The sequence below is a fragment of the Penaeus chinensis genome, chromosome 42, assembly GCF_019202785.1.
Source record: "Penaeus chinensis breed Huanghai No. 1 chromosome 42, ASM1920278v2, whole genome shotgun sequence".
NCBI lineage: Eukaryota > Metazoa > Arthropoda > Malacostraca > Decapoda > Penaeidae > Penaeus > Penaeus chinensis.
Window position 1 is genome coordinate 22,268,192 of NC_061860.1, and position 15,000 is coordinate 22,283,191.

The window sequence follows — 15,000 nt, forward strand, 5'->3', positions numbered from 1 at the left end:
AAGCGTAAACTTCACATTGGGCTTAAACACTCACAATATGTGATTTCCTGACATCAAAAATTCTTAGCATGCCATATGCATTTTGTTTTTTTGTTTTTTAATTAACATTTTTTTTTAAATTAAGAAAGTTACAGCAGCTTTGATTACAATGAATCCTTTTAAACTTAAGAGTATTGCATTTCCAACATCTAATAATAGCTGAAAGAGGTCCAGTACAAAGGAACTTCATTTACTTTCTAACCAAACCAATTACATTGAAAAATTAAAGGAATACAACATTTTCTTTCCATGTTAACTGCCTGGGAAGCAGCCCTCTAAAAACTAAAATAATAATCATTTCATTCAAAAAACATGAAGAAACACATCCCTGACAATGTCATAAAATGCAAATAACTGCAAGTAGCACATTAAAATTTTTACCAACAGACTATGGCTGACAAGGCTTTCTGGGGAGACTTGTCAGAGATTGGACAGTGGCTGACAATATTATTATTATATGATGGCTTATTGATTGTGGATGACCAGGCGGAAAGAATCGTGCTGGATGAAGAAAGAGTCGTTCATGGGCTTGAGAACGAATGTTTGCGAGAATCCATGCACTGGGTCTTCATCCATCTGTAAAAAGAATGAAAGACATGAGTGGAAAGTAGTCAAATAGTGCAATTCTGCAGTTCTGGGTAAACATAAAACCATTGCAGTTTACATATATAGACAGATAGATAGACAGATGTAGATATATATATATACATAAAATATGTGTATTTATATATGTACGCATGTTATTTTGCCATCAACATGACCCTATCTGTCCGAGAAATCCTTTAGCCAGGATTCCATTAGTCAGACCCAGCCCTGGTCCCAGATCAACCTTCAGCCACTTAGCCTCTTGGCTTGGTTACATTACAGTGACACTCCTCTTGACTTGGCATGTTTAGGCTGGCTTTAAAATGTTTATAATTACATAATGGTTAATGGTTAAAACAAATAAAAGTGCTAGACTTCAAAAGTCATATAGCACTACAGTAAAGTACATGGCAAAAAAGATAAAAATGAGTTAACAATTAGAACAAAATGTGTTAGATGTCAAAGGTTACAGAATGCTATAGGTAGTGAAAAGGGTGAAGTGGGGGAGCAAATGAGCAAATGGAGTAAGGTAGGGAACTTTAGGAGAAGGAGGATGCATATTGGGAATTACTTTGAGTAGAGACAGGAGGGTGGATGAGAGAGAAAAGCATTCTCCTGGGTCACGTTTAGGAAGTTTTGGATGTCTTCTGGTGTTTCTGAAGGGGAGTTGGGTGGAAATGTCTGAGAAACAAAGGTTTTCTTATGAGTAGAAGATGAGACAGATGTCCAGTGGGTGTGGGAGAGGATGTGGTAGGAGATGACAGGTGGAATGTTTAGAATGCCTGGTGTGACAGGTAAAGTGATGAGTAGGAGGGGCGGGCACTTGGGATGTGGTAGAGACTGGAGTATCTGGACTTTTACTGAAAAAGAAGAGATACTGGGGGAGATATTGTGACATCTTGGGAAGAAGGGAAAGGAGTGGAGCATAGGGGAGCATTGGAATAGATCGTGAGAGCAAAACCTCATTAGAATCTACGAACTGCTACCTCATACTCAAAGCTTGCAGCTCCAATAAAATACACAATGAGTCACCACAACTGGCACATGTGCATGCTTGTGCAAAGTAATTTGAACGGTCATGACTGTGTTGGGCATACAGCGAGCTGCGGGCTGAGGAGTAATAGAGCTTGGTAGTGGCCGAAATGCCAACATTTCTGTCATTCATGGGGAAGGGGTCAATATGGCCAGACAGGGCAGGACACTCCACCAATATAAACTTCAAGGGGAGGTCATGTCTACATAAGTTACTTTGGCAATATTGGTGCAGGACTTATGGTGGCTTGGCTTCTGGGAGGATTAGTGTAACACTGTACTGCTACTGCATCATAGTCAACAAGGAAAGCAAACATGTCATTTTCAGTCTGACCAATCCTTGTTGTAGACATGGCAAGGAGTGAGACTGAGCACTGAATAGGTTGGCCAGCGAGATCAGTCAGGGTATATAATGCATGAACTTGGGACTCAGATGTAACCATTACAAGAATAATTGGCTGCAGAAAGAAATTTTGCCTACTTATTTTTGGGGACACACTGCTGAAAGAGAAGTGTATTGCCAGAGTAAGGGGCTGTAGGGGGAATCGCAAAAAATTTAACCCACTTGGCTGGGCTAAAAAGGGTCCTCCAAAAGTTAGTAGAGGGGTAGTCATGAGATGAGGACAAAGGAGGAGGGAGTAATGACCTGGGTGGATAATTCAGAATGGATAGAAAAGACAGCAAGCATTGAGAAGGGGGTAGTAGTAGCAGTGATTTGAGCCGTGATCAAAGGAGAGGCAGAGAAGTCAAATCTAGATAGGCGAGTTGAAGGGGCAAGCCTTAATGCCCCTAATAAGGGTAGAAAATCTTCATTATTGGCCATGGTGAGCCTGAAATATGTGGGAAAGAGAAACAGTTTAGTCCTCAGGGTCCCAATGAGGGGTTAGGGCTGGGTGATTACACAAGGGGATGCCCTGCCCATGGCTCCCTGAGGCCATTCATTACAAAGCCAGCCTTTCATGCCTTTAACACAGTTCTTACACCTTATGAACTGGAGAGCAGAAGGGACTGAAGATAAGGAAAGGAAAGGGAAAGTAGAAAAGACCATGCAAAATTAGCTGGGCTGAGGTAGGTGTGATCTTCAACACTGGGGCTCAGTCCCCGTCTCCTGTGCCCCCCCACGATAACAAAGGATTGGGGGGTTGAGTGGTTGAGGCTGAAGAGTTAGGATCGTCACTCATTCCTTGTCTGATACAACACTTTCAGAAATTCAAATTCACACCAATTTCATATATAGTTGCTTATTTGTTTGCTGACCTATGTCAATAAACTTTCAGAACCCCAAAGACAGAGTAAAATGCAATTAATGATAGATCTGCAAGAAGTCAGTGACAGTGTCAGTGAAATGGTAAATAACGGGAATCCCTGCAGTTCAAAACCTGTCAAAAAGTAGGGTGGTGCCCAATGATAACTCAGTAAACTTTTCATCCCAAAGAATAGTAATTTTTTATCTGTAAGCAGCACTTGAAACCTTTCCTTGATGCCATTGATGTGTATATAAAAGTTCATATGAAAATAAATGGTAGATTGACTTTTTTCCCCAAAAAATAAATGGCAAAATTCCAAAACCACATTAATTTCAACAAAAAACACTAAGGCACTCCCCTTCAACTTATGCTATGGTATTTCAATAAGTGCATTGTACAAAAATTTAAGGAAGTACACAAGAACTTTCAAGAATAAAAATAACTAAAAGAAAGGTTCAAATCACAAATACAAGCTTCATATTAAAACATGAAAATCTCACTCTCACAATACTAAATTTTCCAGTGCATAAAAAGTGCAAAATCTATGCCAGGCAAACATATTCAATGTGTTTAATATGCAATTACAACAATACAAATGTAGAACAACAATACCTCTCTAAAACCATTATCAAATATGCAACAGTTTACTTTAGATATCCCAAACCAGTGTATGAGAATCTAGAGGAATGTCATGAAAAATAATGATGATTCATTAATCTAGCCCTGCCTCTATAACAATCTATCTGTAACTATGCAAGTTTTACCGGATAGCATGTAAATAGACTATATACAATATAAAACACCTTGAGCTGTTTCATTTCACCAATGTACAATTTCCCCTTAAAAACTATGAAAATGGACATGAATGCACATTAAATTCTTTTATACTGTCAAGAAGCCCAGAAGGGATTGTTTATTCCTGCTCATTAGGTTGCCAGAGGCATATCTAATAACTGCTAATAGTTTATAACTACTTCTCAAATAGTATTCATCCATAAATGGTGAGCAAAATAGATATTTATGCATAACTTACAATTAATGTCATTTCATATTAAATCTACAAACCAAAAACGAAAAATAAAGAGTAGTCACTTGCCCTCCAATTATGAAAGTTTTGGTTAGAACTTTGTGGAATGTTGACGAAGACAAAATTACCTAAAATTAATAAGAAGTCAATCATGAATATCTTTTAACCCCTATATGACAGGTGAAGAACTTTTTTTTTAAATATACGTTCTGGAGATCAATGGCAACGTGCCAACTTTGAGTGGGAGTTCGGTACATCAAGCCGAATCACTGGCTCATAGCGCTTTGGCGCATTGCCGCGGCATACAGCCGCTTGTTATGACACCTCAGGGCGTGACCCTTCGGAAAGGGGTTAACAAAGTATATACACTACAATATATCTTGAATTTCCTAAAATAAAGACTAAAATGTTAAATTCGAACTATTTTCAGACCCTGAAATACATCTAAAAACTCATACCTATAGGCTCATACCATATGAAATTTTATATACTATGAGGCAACTGTTGATATTTCACTAGAACCATGGAGTACAGAGCATAGGGGAGAGTTCTTGAAGGATGAAAGATATAAAAAATGCATGCCACTTATCACATTTTTCAACACTTCTTTTTACCATTGTTCGTACAGAATACTGAATTAAAATATCTGATTTCAAAGCCAAAGACTGAGTAGAAATTGATGAATGTTATATAAAAACAAACAGAACTATCCAATGAATAGCTTTTTATGGTCACTAAAAATACTAAGTGTTGGATATTGCAAAACAACTTTAAATCATCTAGCTGCATGCCAAAGATTAGTTGCAGACTGCAGTAAGCATAGACTGGAGATGCTGCTTTACTGTCATTTAACCCCTATGATCCAGATGACAGGACTATTTCGTCATTAAAAAAATTGGGCTAGAGGGTCGAGTCCCATCATGGAAAAAATTAACTGAGGACTGGAGAATTTTGGCTGAAAGCCGGGGTGACGGGAATGACTTGCCACAAGTGCACAGAGCTCTGGAAGGTGATCAGACAAGTGGTTATTTAGGAGGGGGCTCTTGCATTACATGACTAGAGGGAAAATCGCTACTTCCAGGCTCAAGAACCTATTCCTGCTTACCGTGACTGGTGGAGCAGGGTGTACTATAGAAAATTACATTTTACAAAAAAAAAGAAAAAAAAAAAAAAAAAAAAAAATACACAAATAACAAAATGTTACTTATTATTGTTATTTTTTATTGCACCGAGTTGTCGACTACAGAGAGATGATATGGAGTCTGTGCAAGGAAAACCTATTACCCTCTGGTATATCAAATAAATATAGACATTGGAAAATGGCAAAAAAAACATATAAAAAAAAAATTATAAGATTGCAAAGGGGGCATTCATTTGAATCCAGCCTGCAAGCCATACCCTGAAAGAGCAGCCGCTTAAGTAAGTCTAAAGTAGGCCACATGCTCGCAGCAAAGCACCCAGATCCAAGGGGTTAAAAAGATTAAAGAATTCATGTATGGATGTATGTACGTACGTACGTAGGTACGCACGTAGGTACGCACGTAGGTACGCACGTAGGTACGCACGTAGGTACGCACGTAGGTACGCACGTAGGGATAGATATGTGTGTGTGTGTGTGTGTGTGTGTGTGTGTGTGTGTGTGTGTGTGTGTGTGTGTGTGTGTGTGTGTGTGTGTGTGTATGTGTATGTGTGTATGTGTATGTGTATGTGTATGTGTATATGTATGTGTATGTGTATATGTATGTGTATGTGTATGTGTATGTGTATGTGTATATGTATATGTATATGTATATATATATATATGTGTATGTGTATGTGTATGTGTATGTGTATGTGTATGTGTATGTGTATGTGTATGTGTATGTGTATGTGGATGTGTATGTGGATGTGTATGTGGATGTGGATGTATGTGTATGTGTATGTGTATGTGTGTGTATGTGTATCTATGTAAGTATTGCATATTACTAAAAAGATTTGTAAATATTCATCATTCCAAACTTGTACTTCTACACATAGTAAATCAAGATTTGGTACAAGTTCCTTTCATGTAAAATAAACTTGGAAGATACTCAAGGGCAGCTATGACAAGGGTTGCAAACATAACTGCAACAAGCAAAGAAGTATTAGTGCACACATTATCCTGAAAATCTCAAAATTTTTGCTAACTAGTAGTAAACTGTTTCGGCAATTACTACCTTGCTCTTTCAAAACAAACAATATACTAATGAAAGAAAAACAAGCCAAACATCAAACAGTCAATTACAAACAATAAAAAAAAAAATAAAAAATAAAAATTATAATAAAACAATAATAATAATAATAATAAAAAAAAAAGTCTCAACCAGCATGCCACACCAGCTCTGAGCGACACACATGTGCCTTACAAGAGAGAGATGCAGCAGAGGGGTGACTATGGCGCATTTGCCTCATCCTTGCCTGGCACCTCGCACCAATGTTCATATGGCAATGTGATGAAGGGCCAGGCGAAAGAAGTCATGCTGGACGAAGAAACTGTCGCCAAGGGGCTTGAGCACAAACGTCTGATTGAACCCATGAGGAGGGTCGTCGTCCATCTGGTGAATCGTGAGTCCGCGAGTGCCAACCACGAGTGCCAGCCACCGCAAGAGGAAAGATTCAAGGGGGAAAAACAAATGAGTTGCGAGGAGGGTAAATGTCCGTCTGTGAAGCTGAAGATACTGTGGACATCCAATCACAAATTCCCTTTGTCTTACTAAATTTGATTTTATTATTACTTTTATTATTTTTGTGGGAGAGTAAGAATAGATGTTAGTCTACTGATAAATACTGAATACTCATTGAATTATGTGCCCTGAAATTTGGCTGTTACTTGATCGCCAAAATCTATTTACGAAAAGATAGAAACCACAACATATGACATACGTGCACATGCATAATCACATTATACATTTGAAAAATAGATGGAAAATCAAATACTTACAGAGAACAAAGACATTTAGACAATAATCACATTTTCTAAACTTGGAGGCTTTTGAAAAATACAATTAATGACTACTTATTACTTTTCTAGATGTCAGTTACTAGAACTCATTTAACCCAATGGCGACGGGTCACGGCTATCACCGTCATAACAATACGCCCGATTTGAGGCGTGCGGCTGTCCGCAGCGGCGCCGCGCCAAAACGCCCCGAGGTAATGATTTGGCTTGATGTACCGAATTCACGCGCTCAGAGTCGGCGCGCTGCCGCCGTTCGCCAGAGCGTAGAATTTTTTTTAAATTTTCTATACCCGACGCCATTGGGTTAATTATTGAATGTGCCACAAGCTCTTACATTGGACCTACAATCTCTTTCTTCTACTTGTTATTGAGAAAAAACTTGACTTCGGCTGAAACAGCATAGGCCATATCCAATCTGATCTTCTAGGTATCTGTAGTATTAAACCTTTCCAAATAGGTAACATTCAACTATGATTAGTCCATGACATTGCTGAGCCAGACCTTAACCAGACAAAATGCTCTTCAACTTATTAAAATGCAATCTATGCATCTTGTATTTTTCCTTAATGCAAACATAATATTACAGACACATAAGGCAGACAAGTATTAATGGCTTATCATTTCACATTCAATGAGTTAATTATTTACATTTATTCACATTAGTTTTCCCATTAAAAAATCAATTCCTGGAAAATTGTTCTTTACAGAATTAATTTCTTGCTAAAAATACGCATTTCAATCTTTGATCCTAGAAGTCTTCGCGAAAGAGATTCTCACTTGGAGTTGCAATTCAGATATTAAGAATGGCTTAGTAGCTTAATAGTAACTCCATCTCATGAAATAACATCAGATTCTGATTTTAATCCTCTTTACTTTGTATAAAATATATACTATATATTCTATCTATTTGTTCAAAAATTTGTCTGAAAAGGAAACCAAGGCGATATCATAATAGCATGCAATCATTTGTTCTGAAATGACAAACAGTTAAGAAGTTAAAGCATAAATTAGTCCAAAAGTCAATAAGAACTAGAGTATTTTGTTAATTCAACTACTGGCAATACCACCTAAAGAAACTATTCAGCTAAATCATGAAGCCAATTTTCAATATTTTTTGCGCAATCTATAAAGGAAAAATATTACTTATCAACTCACTTATTAAAATAATCTTGGAACTATAATGCAAATCAAAGCAATAGGAATCTGAGTATGCAAGACAAACAAAAATATCCCGTAACTTATTCAAAATAGCCTTTTATGTTACTAATAACAATTCCCCCATTACAGCTGTGAAGTTTTTATGTAACAATACCTATGTAGATAGTTTTTTTATTATTCAGATATAGTTACCTTTATCAACTTATTCACATTCTGAGATCTGTGGAAGGATATCTTCAAATCTAACGCAAATCTTGTGCACAGCATCTTTGGTAACTATGTAGATACATATCATTAGTGCAAGTCAGCCAAATTTGGTAGTAATGATGGCCCTTAATCCTTCTGACAAAAACATTTACAGGGGCATCAATTAACATATGGTATGTAATGATTATGCACTTAAAAGCCTACTATTATGAACCCCAGTCTCTCAACAGGTAAAATATGGGATATCAGATAGGACTCAAAAATGTCATAATAAATTTTAAAATACTGAATACCAACAGAGGCACTGATTTGTATTTTCCTACTATGGATCTGACAAGCACATGATCTATAAAATCTAATTGCATTTTACTTGAGGTAAGGCTCTATTTTTCATAGAAAATCAAGAAAATCTAGGTTGCCCAAGTATAGTAGTAGGGCACTGAATGCAACAGTAAAGAAAAAAAAAAAAAAGCTAAGGTTTAACATATAACAAGGTAACACTTTTGACAATACAGGTTTTATGACAAAAACATATTACCATAATAAAACCATAGAACATATAAAGCAACAACACTAAACACTTAAATCTGTCACATCCCTGCCCCATAGTAAGAACATAAATACCACACAAATACAAAATCCACTACAAAGCGAAAGAGATTTTCTGAGGGAGTATAATGAGGCCAAGCCTTATCTTCCAAAACAAGTATTAGGCACATCTCAGGTACTCTCTACATAATGCATGTTACAGCATTAAGAAACTTCACTGAAAATATGTTAAAAGGAAAATTTCATATTGCAATCTATAAATACACATGCACCACACGCATTACATTTATTTTTTTCAAACTATAGTATGTAAATGTGTGGATGCCTGCAGCTGCCTGCACAAATATGCTAACACACACAAGTGTCCTAGTGTTCATGCACATGCACATGCTTGTATGTGTGTATGCAAGTATATGTAGATGTTCAAGTGTGCATATATATATAATTTTTTTGCACATCTACACGTCTCACCTTTAGTTGTCCTAGAATGTTGACCATAACGCCTCCATCGAAGGTTGGTTGACAGTCCACTGTGGTGATTGCTCTCGCAATTTTGTTGAAGGTCAAACCCTGAAAGAAATGTGAACTCTGAATAAAAAAGCGTTCAAGTATTACATTGCACTTTACTCACCAGAATAATTGGATGCGATGGTGAATGTAAATGTGAATGTGAATGTGAATGTGAATGTGAATGTGAATGTGAATGTGAATGTGAATGTGAATGTGAATGTGAATGTGTGTGTGTGTGTGTGTAATGGGAACTTGCCCTCATGATAATTTTGACTGAAAGCCAGGACGACTCCCCATAAGTGCACAAAGCTCCTGGAGGGTGATTAAAAACACTATTTCCATTCTAAGGATATTACTGACCCTGCCCACTGTGACCAGTTGCACAGGCTGTGCTATAGAACAACCTGTGCAACAAAACAAAAAATTGTTGTTGAAATATGACAAAGCTAAAAACGCAGTGGCCGCTCACGCAAGCCTATATTATGGGCTGCGTGCAGACACCGAAGCACCAGATCAAAAGGGTTAAGGTTTTATAGTGATCCTATTGAACACAAGCATTTTAATATTTTCAGGTTTCATTATTTGTAAATTTGAATTCACAGAACAAATATAGATAATACTGGAATAATTCTTAAGTCACTGAAAATCATCTTAGTCACATCAAAGAATATACTCAAACTCATAGACGTTTGAAAGAATGTATCAATCGAACTCATAGCCATTTCAAAAGATTGAGCTTGTGACAGGGAGTAAAAGACTCATTTTATCAAATATCACATTGCAGTGTTGTAGCATAAGGCGAGGAACCAGTTGGAGGGTTCGGAAATCATAATTTCCTTTAACTAAAACGATTCAAATAATTACCTAATGATATGAAGTCGAGGTAATGATTTCCTTTGTGTTAGTTTTATCTTTTTATTCATGATAAACATTTATATTCTTATGTATTCATTTTTTTTTTTATTATATAATGCAACAAACTAATTAATTTACATGTTTTCTTATATTCTGTTTCCTTGTAATTTCAGTAATCAACATATAAACACCTGGGCAGACAAAAAGATATTTATCTCAATTCTGAAAATTCCCAACCTGTGATTCTACAACGGTAATAACAACAGTAATAACAATAACAATCACACTCATAAGAATAATAAGAACAACAGTTATACTAAATCACAAGATTATATTATTACCATCACCACCATAATCCAAATAAGTGGCAACTATAATAATATTACTATTAATTAAAAAAAAAAAAAGATAAATAATAACAAATGACAAAACAATAACAAAAGAAAATTGATAACAATAACATTGATGACGAAAATTACAACAATATTAATAATAATATTGATAACAATAAAAATATGAACAATAATATCAACAGTAATATCTCTTATCATTAAAAATAATAATAAAATAATAATAATAATAAAATAAAACAATAAAACAATAAAATAATTAATAATAATAATAATAATAATAATAATAATAATAATAATAATAGTAATAACAATAACAATAATAACAATAATTATTATTACTATTAATTATCATTATTATTATTGTTAATAATAATAATAATAATAATAATAATAATAATAATAATAATAATAATAATAATAATAATAATAATAATAATAATAATAATAATAATAATTATAATCATAATAATAATAAAAACAAACATATTAACATTAATAATAATAATAATAATAATAATAATAATAATAATAATAATAATAATAATAATAATAACAATAATAATAATATTAAACAATATTACAAATAACCACAATATCAATGACAATAATATTAATATTAAGTAACAATACTGATAAAAATAACACTTATAATAATAATAATAATAATAATAATAATAATAATAATAATAATAATAATAATAATAATAATAACAACAACAACATTAATAATAATGACAATAATAAAGATAATAACAATAATAACAATAATAACAATAATAACAATAACAATAACAATAACAATAATAATAATAATAATAATAATAATAATAATAATAATAATAATAATAATTATAATAATGATAACAATAATAGTAATAATATGACTAACAACTATGTCAATAAAAATAACACAAAATTGCTATTAACAAAAATAAAAGTAATATTAATAACAATACTTGTAATAATAATACTAAAATTAGTAATAATATTAGTAATAAAAGAGCGATGATAAATACTCATTACTATTATCATTATCGTTACTACAAATGATCATTAATATCATCAATAATAATAATAATAACGATATCAATAATAACCGAGATGACTCACCTTAATCTTGTCGATAATCTGAGCAGCACCTTGTACTTGTACTCCCTCAAAGGACATTAACGACAATTCTGCCTGAAATGAGGAAATTAAGAAGATAATAAGTAAATGATGATAATAACAATTTCTTTACTAATAAATTAACAAGCAAGATTTAAAAAAGATGTATTGTAACATACAAAGAAATATCACATGAAATCAACGCACTATGACGAAGTTAGTGAAAAAATAATAACACTAATTTTTTACAAAACAAACTCAGACACAAGATAACGTGTGAATATTAATAATAATACGACCGTGGCAATCGTGTGTTACTTGTATACCTCCCAGGAAATTTAGAGTCAAATAGGGAGCATTAAGCGCTATCCAGCCAGAATAGTTTCGGTGATTCCTCGAAACTTCACCTTCACAAAATTAAGCGACTTTTTCATTTGCAGTATATGACAACTGCAACATATAATTAAAATGTGTATGAATTTAACGAGTGTGACAATTTTATATGCATGGTAACCATATCTGCCTGGTTATCTAATCTTATAGCGATCATGAGTGAATCCCATGGCATCCAAAATACTACCTCTTCTTTAATACTAAAGGCTGGAAACATTTCAAAATCTGTGTGTACCCGTATAAAGGTCTAGGCTATCCTGATTTCAAATATTCAAGAATTCCCTGATGAACTGTTCTTTGTATGTTAATATGAATACATATTATTAAATTATGCTAATATCAATTGCACATCAATGTCATGGTAATCTTTCAGTTTCATACAACCATCCAATCATCATTCCTTCTCCCAATTATCCACACTGTAATATGCATGAGTCTCGTTATTTTCCATCACAATGGAAAATAATCGTAATGTTTACGGAGTGACCATGCCTGGAGAACAAGTCCCTATTACTCCAGCCATTCCTAGGAAATCTACAAACAATGCTGTATGAGCCACGTCTTCCTGACCCGGGGGCTCTGAGACCAAAATTCCCATCCAATTGCCATATTTCGCCATACCCCCACCCAAATACAATGGACTCGGCTTCCACACGGCGATTGTCTGGTCCTATTTTCTTCATTTCTGATATTATTCTTTGCCTACACAGATTATTTCATGTACAAGTGAATGTAGTTTTTCTCTTTGATTATTATAGTGCCACTAGGTTTTCCTGTAAATCCATACAACCTTCTTATTATCAACTTGCTAAGGTAGTACCATTAATGATAAGGGCCTTATATTATCATTCTGTCCATTACAGGCAAATTTTACTACATGGCTGTGGTAAACTAAAATTATACCAATGTAACTGCCTTTTACTGTAATTCCTTAATATATTCCTTAGTCTGAGAATGGTTAGCCTATGCTACAAGTCTTAATATGTACAATTACTTTAGTTATTTGAATTTTCAAGTTAGTCTCTTCAGTTAAACTTTATGTTATGAACAGACTAAGCAAGGGCAAATTTTACATGTTTTTTTTTTTTTTTGTAACGGACAAAAATTACAGTCAGCGATATGAACAGCAGCAGCACAAATAAATTAAATAGGTCACGGAAAGCTTAGTTTCAGCTCTACCTTGTCGTGTTGTTACGAAAATTTTGACTGTCAATTTAATTTTGTGGCATGGAGCTCAGGGACTAAGTCCCTGGTGAATGTGTCTAAAACTGTAAAGAATTACAGTTTTTTCTAAAATCAACAACTTGTACAAGTATCTAGTAACTCTTTACCTTAAAATTAAGAATAAATTCTTCCTATAACAATATATCAACTTTAAGAAATATAACAATTATTTTCTCTCTACTTAGTTCAATGCCAAGACAAACTCGTATGGCAATTATTGGCCGACAAATCTTGCCCACACCTCCAGCACTTCCGCAAAGGCCAAAATACTTCCGCCATAAATTTTCCCGCACAACGGAGCTTGTCAACCTCCCTGGAAATTTATCACCAAATAAGGAAACGTTCCAAGTCCTATCTCGCAGGAATATCGACCACAAACATTCAACTATACATTTCTATTAAATGGGACTCAACATAGACATTTCAAGCCTGTCAGCTTTCCCCGCAGCTTGTCGCGCACAGAAATCTATTTTATCTAGAATCTATTGTTAAATTTATTTTAATCTATTTTACTACATATCAAAATCTATCTTTCTAGCATTCCCTGCAGCCTACTGTAGCATTTGGATATTATTTTTCTATAAATCGTGCGGTGAGGATCTGTTGGCCTTTGCCGGAGCATGGGGCACAAGGCCACTGGATCACTTGATATAATACTTTTCATGACAATTACTGCCTCAACTCTCATAATAATCCTTCTAAATAATTTTTGCATTCATTTATCAAAAGGACAGGGTATTATATAATAAGACAGGTTGAAAAAAAGCTCATTGAAAACCTAAGGAAAACAACCAATCCTGCAACAAATTCAATAATAACAACTAACATTATGTAGTCTATCTATAATACCTATAAAAATACCAAAATACCATCTATTAATAATATTGGATCAAAGGAATTTCATTCAGACTCAACACGTGCCGGTAAAAAAAAAAAAATGTGACCTTTGACCCCGTCCGTTGGCCATTCACCCTTTCAAATTTAAATCATTGAATAACAACCACAACACACACATTACAACAACCCATTAAATATTAAACACAATCACCTAAAAATATAAAATCACACACGAAAAAAAAAAAAATGAAAAAAATAATAAGTTCTTCATCCTTTGAACTCACGTGATAAAAGTTCACCAATTTCTCTCTTCCTTCTCTTTCTCCATCAAATATTAAGTAGTACTGCTTCACGAAACTCTCGCCGATCTGCTGAAACTGGGGATTTAGCGTCATTTTTAAGAAAAGCTAATGGGGGAAAGGGGGGAGGAAATATAATCAAAATGCCTCCACTCAAGTATCAAAAAAGGGGGGGGTGAAATCCTTCTCAGCAGGTATCAAAAAAAATATGACACCCTTCTCAGCAGGTAAGAAAAAAAGGAAGGTTCTCAAGAGCAGCAGCAACGGGTAGAGCTCCTGCTTGGAATGCTCTCCTTGGGGCTGTTTCAACCTTCCTATTTGCGGCCGAAAGAAAATGGCGGCGAAGCGAGCACGCCGCCCGGTTCGAATTTTCAAATGGAGGTTTCTCTGCTCTCTGCTCTTTGGCCTCTCTCTCGCCCTGTTTCTGGGCGAGATTCCCCTTCTGTCGTCTTCGGCTCCTCGTCCTGGGGGAGAGCTTTTCCTTTCTGTTAGTTTTGTGCCGGGTTCTCTCATATTTTTCTTCTCTTTTTGGGTTTTGTTCGTTTATGTTTGTTTATTTGAATTTTCAGAATTATGTAGCTGTGTATGTACGCAATTATGA

At 34.6% G+C, this 15,000-nt stretch overlaps 1 protein-coding gene across 2 annotated transcripts in view; it reads right to left on the bottom strand.

Moving 5' to 3' along the window:
- LOC125047850 (probable nuclear transport factor 2) overlaps positions 1-14,837 on the bottom strand; it is a 15,474-nt gene extending 637 nt beyond the window's left edge. Inside the window, exons 1-5 of one of the 2 annotated variants that reach the window (XR_007116776.1) lie at positions 14,385-14,837; positions 11,650-11,721; positions 9,293-9,391; positions 6,315-6,503; positions 1-615 (exon numbers count right to left, since the gene is read on the bottom strand). The exon at positions 1-615 is cut by the window's left edge and continues 637 nt beyond it. Coding sequence is in view for 1 of the 2 variants with exons in the window: in XM_047646363.1 (XP_047502319.1) it covers positions 505-615; positions 9,293-9,391; positions 11,650-11,721; positions 14,385-14,495 (393 nt within the window). In the remaining variant the exon portion in view is untranslated. The remainder of the gene's footprint in view (positions 616-6,314; positions 6,504-9,292; positions 9,392-11,649; positions 11,722-14,384) is intronic. The other variant, XM_047646363.1, reaches the window with a different exon arrangement.
- Positions 14,838-15,000: the final 163 nt, after the last annotated feature.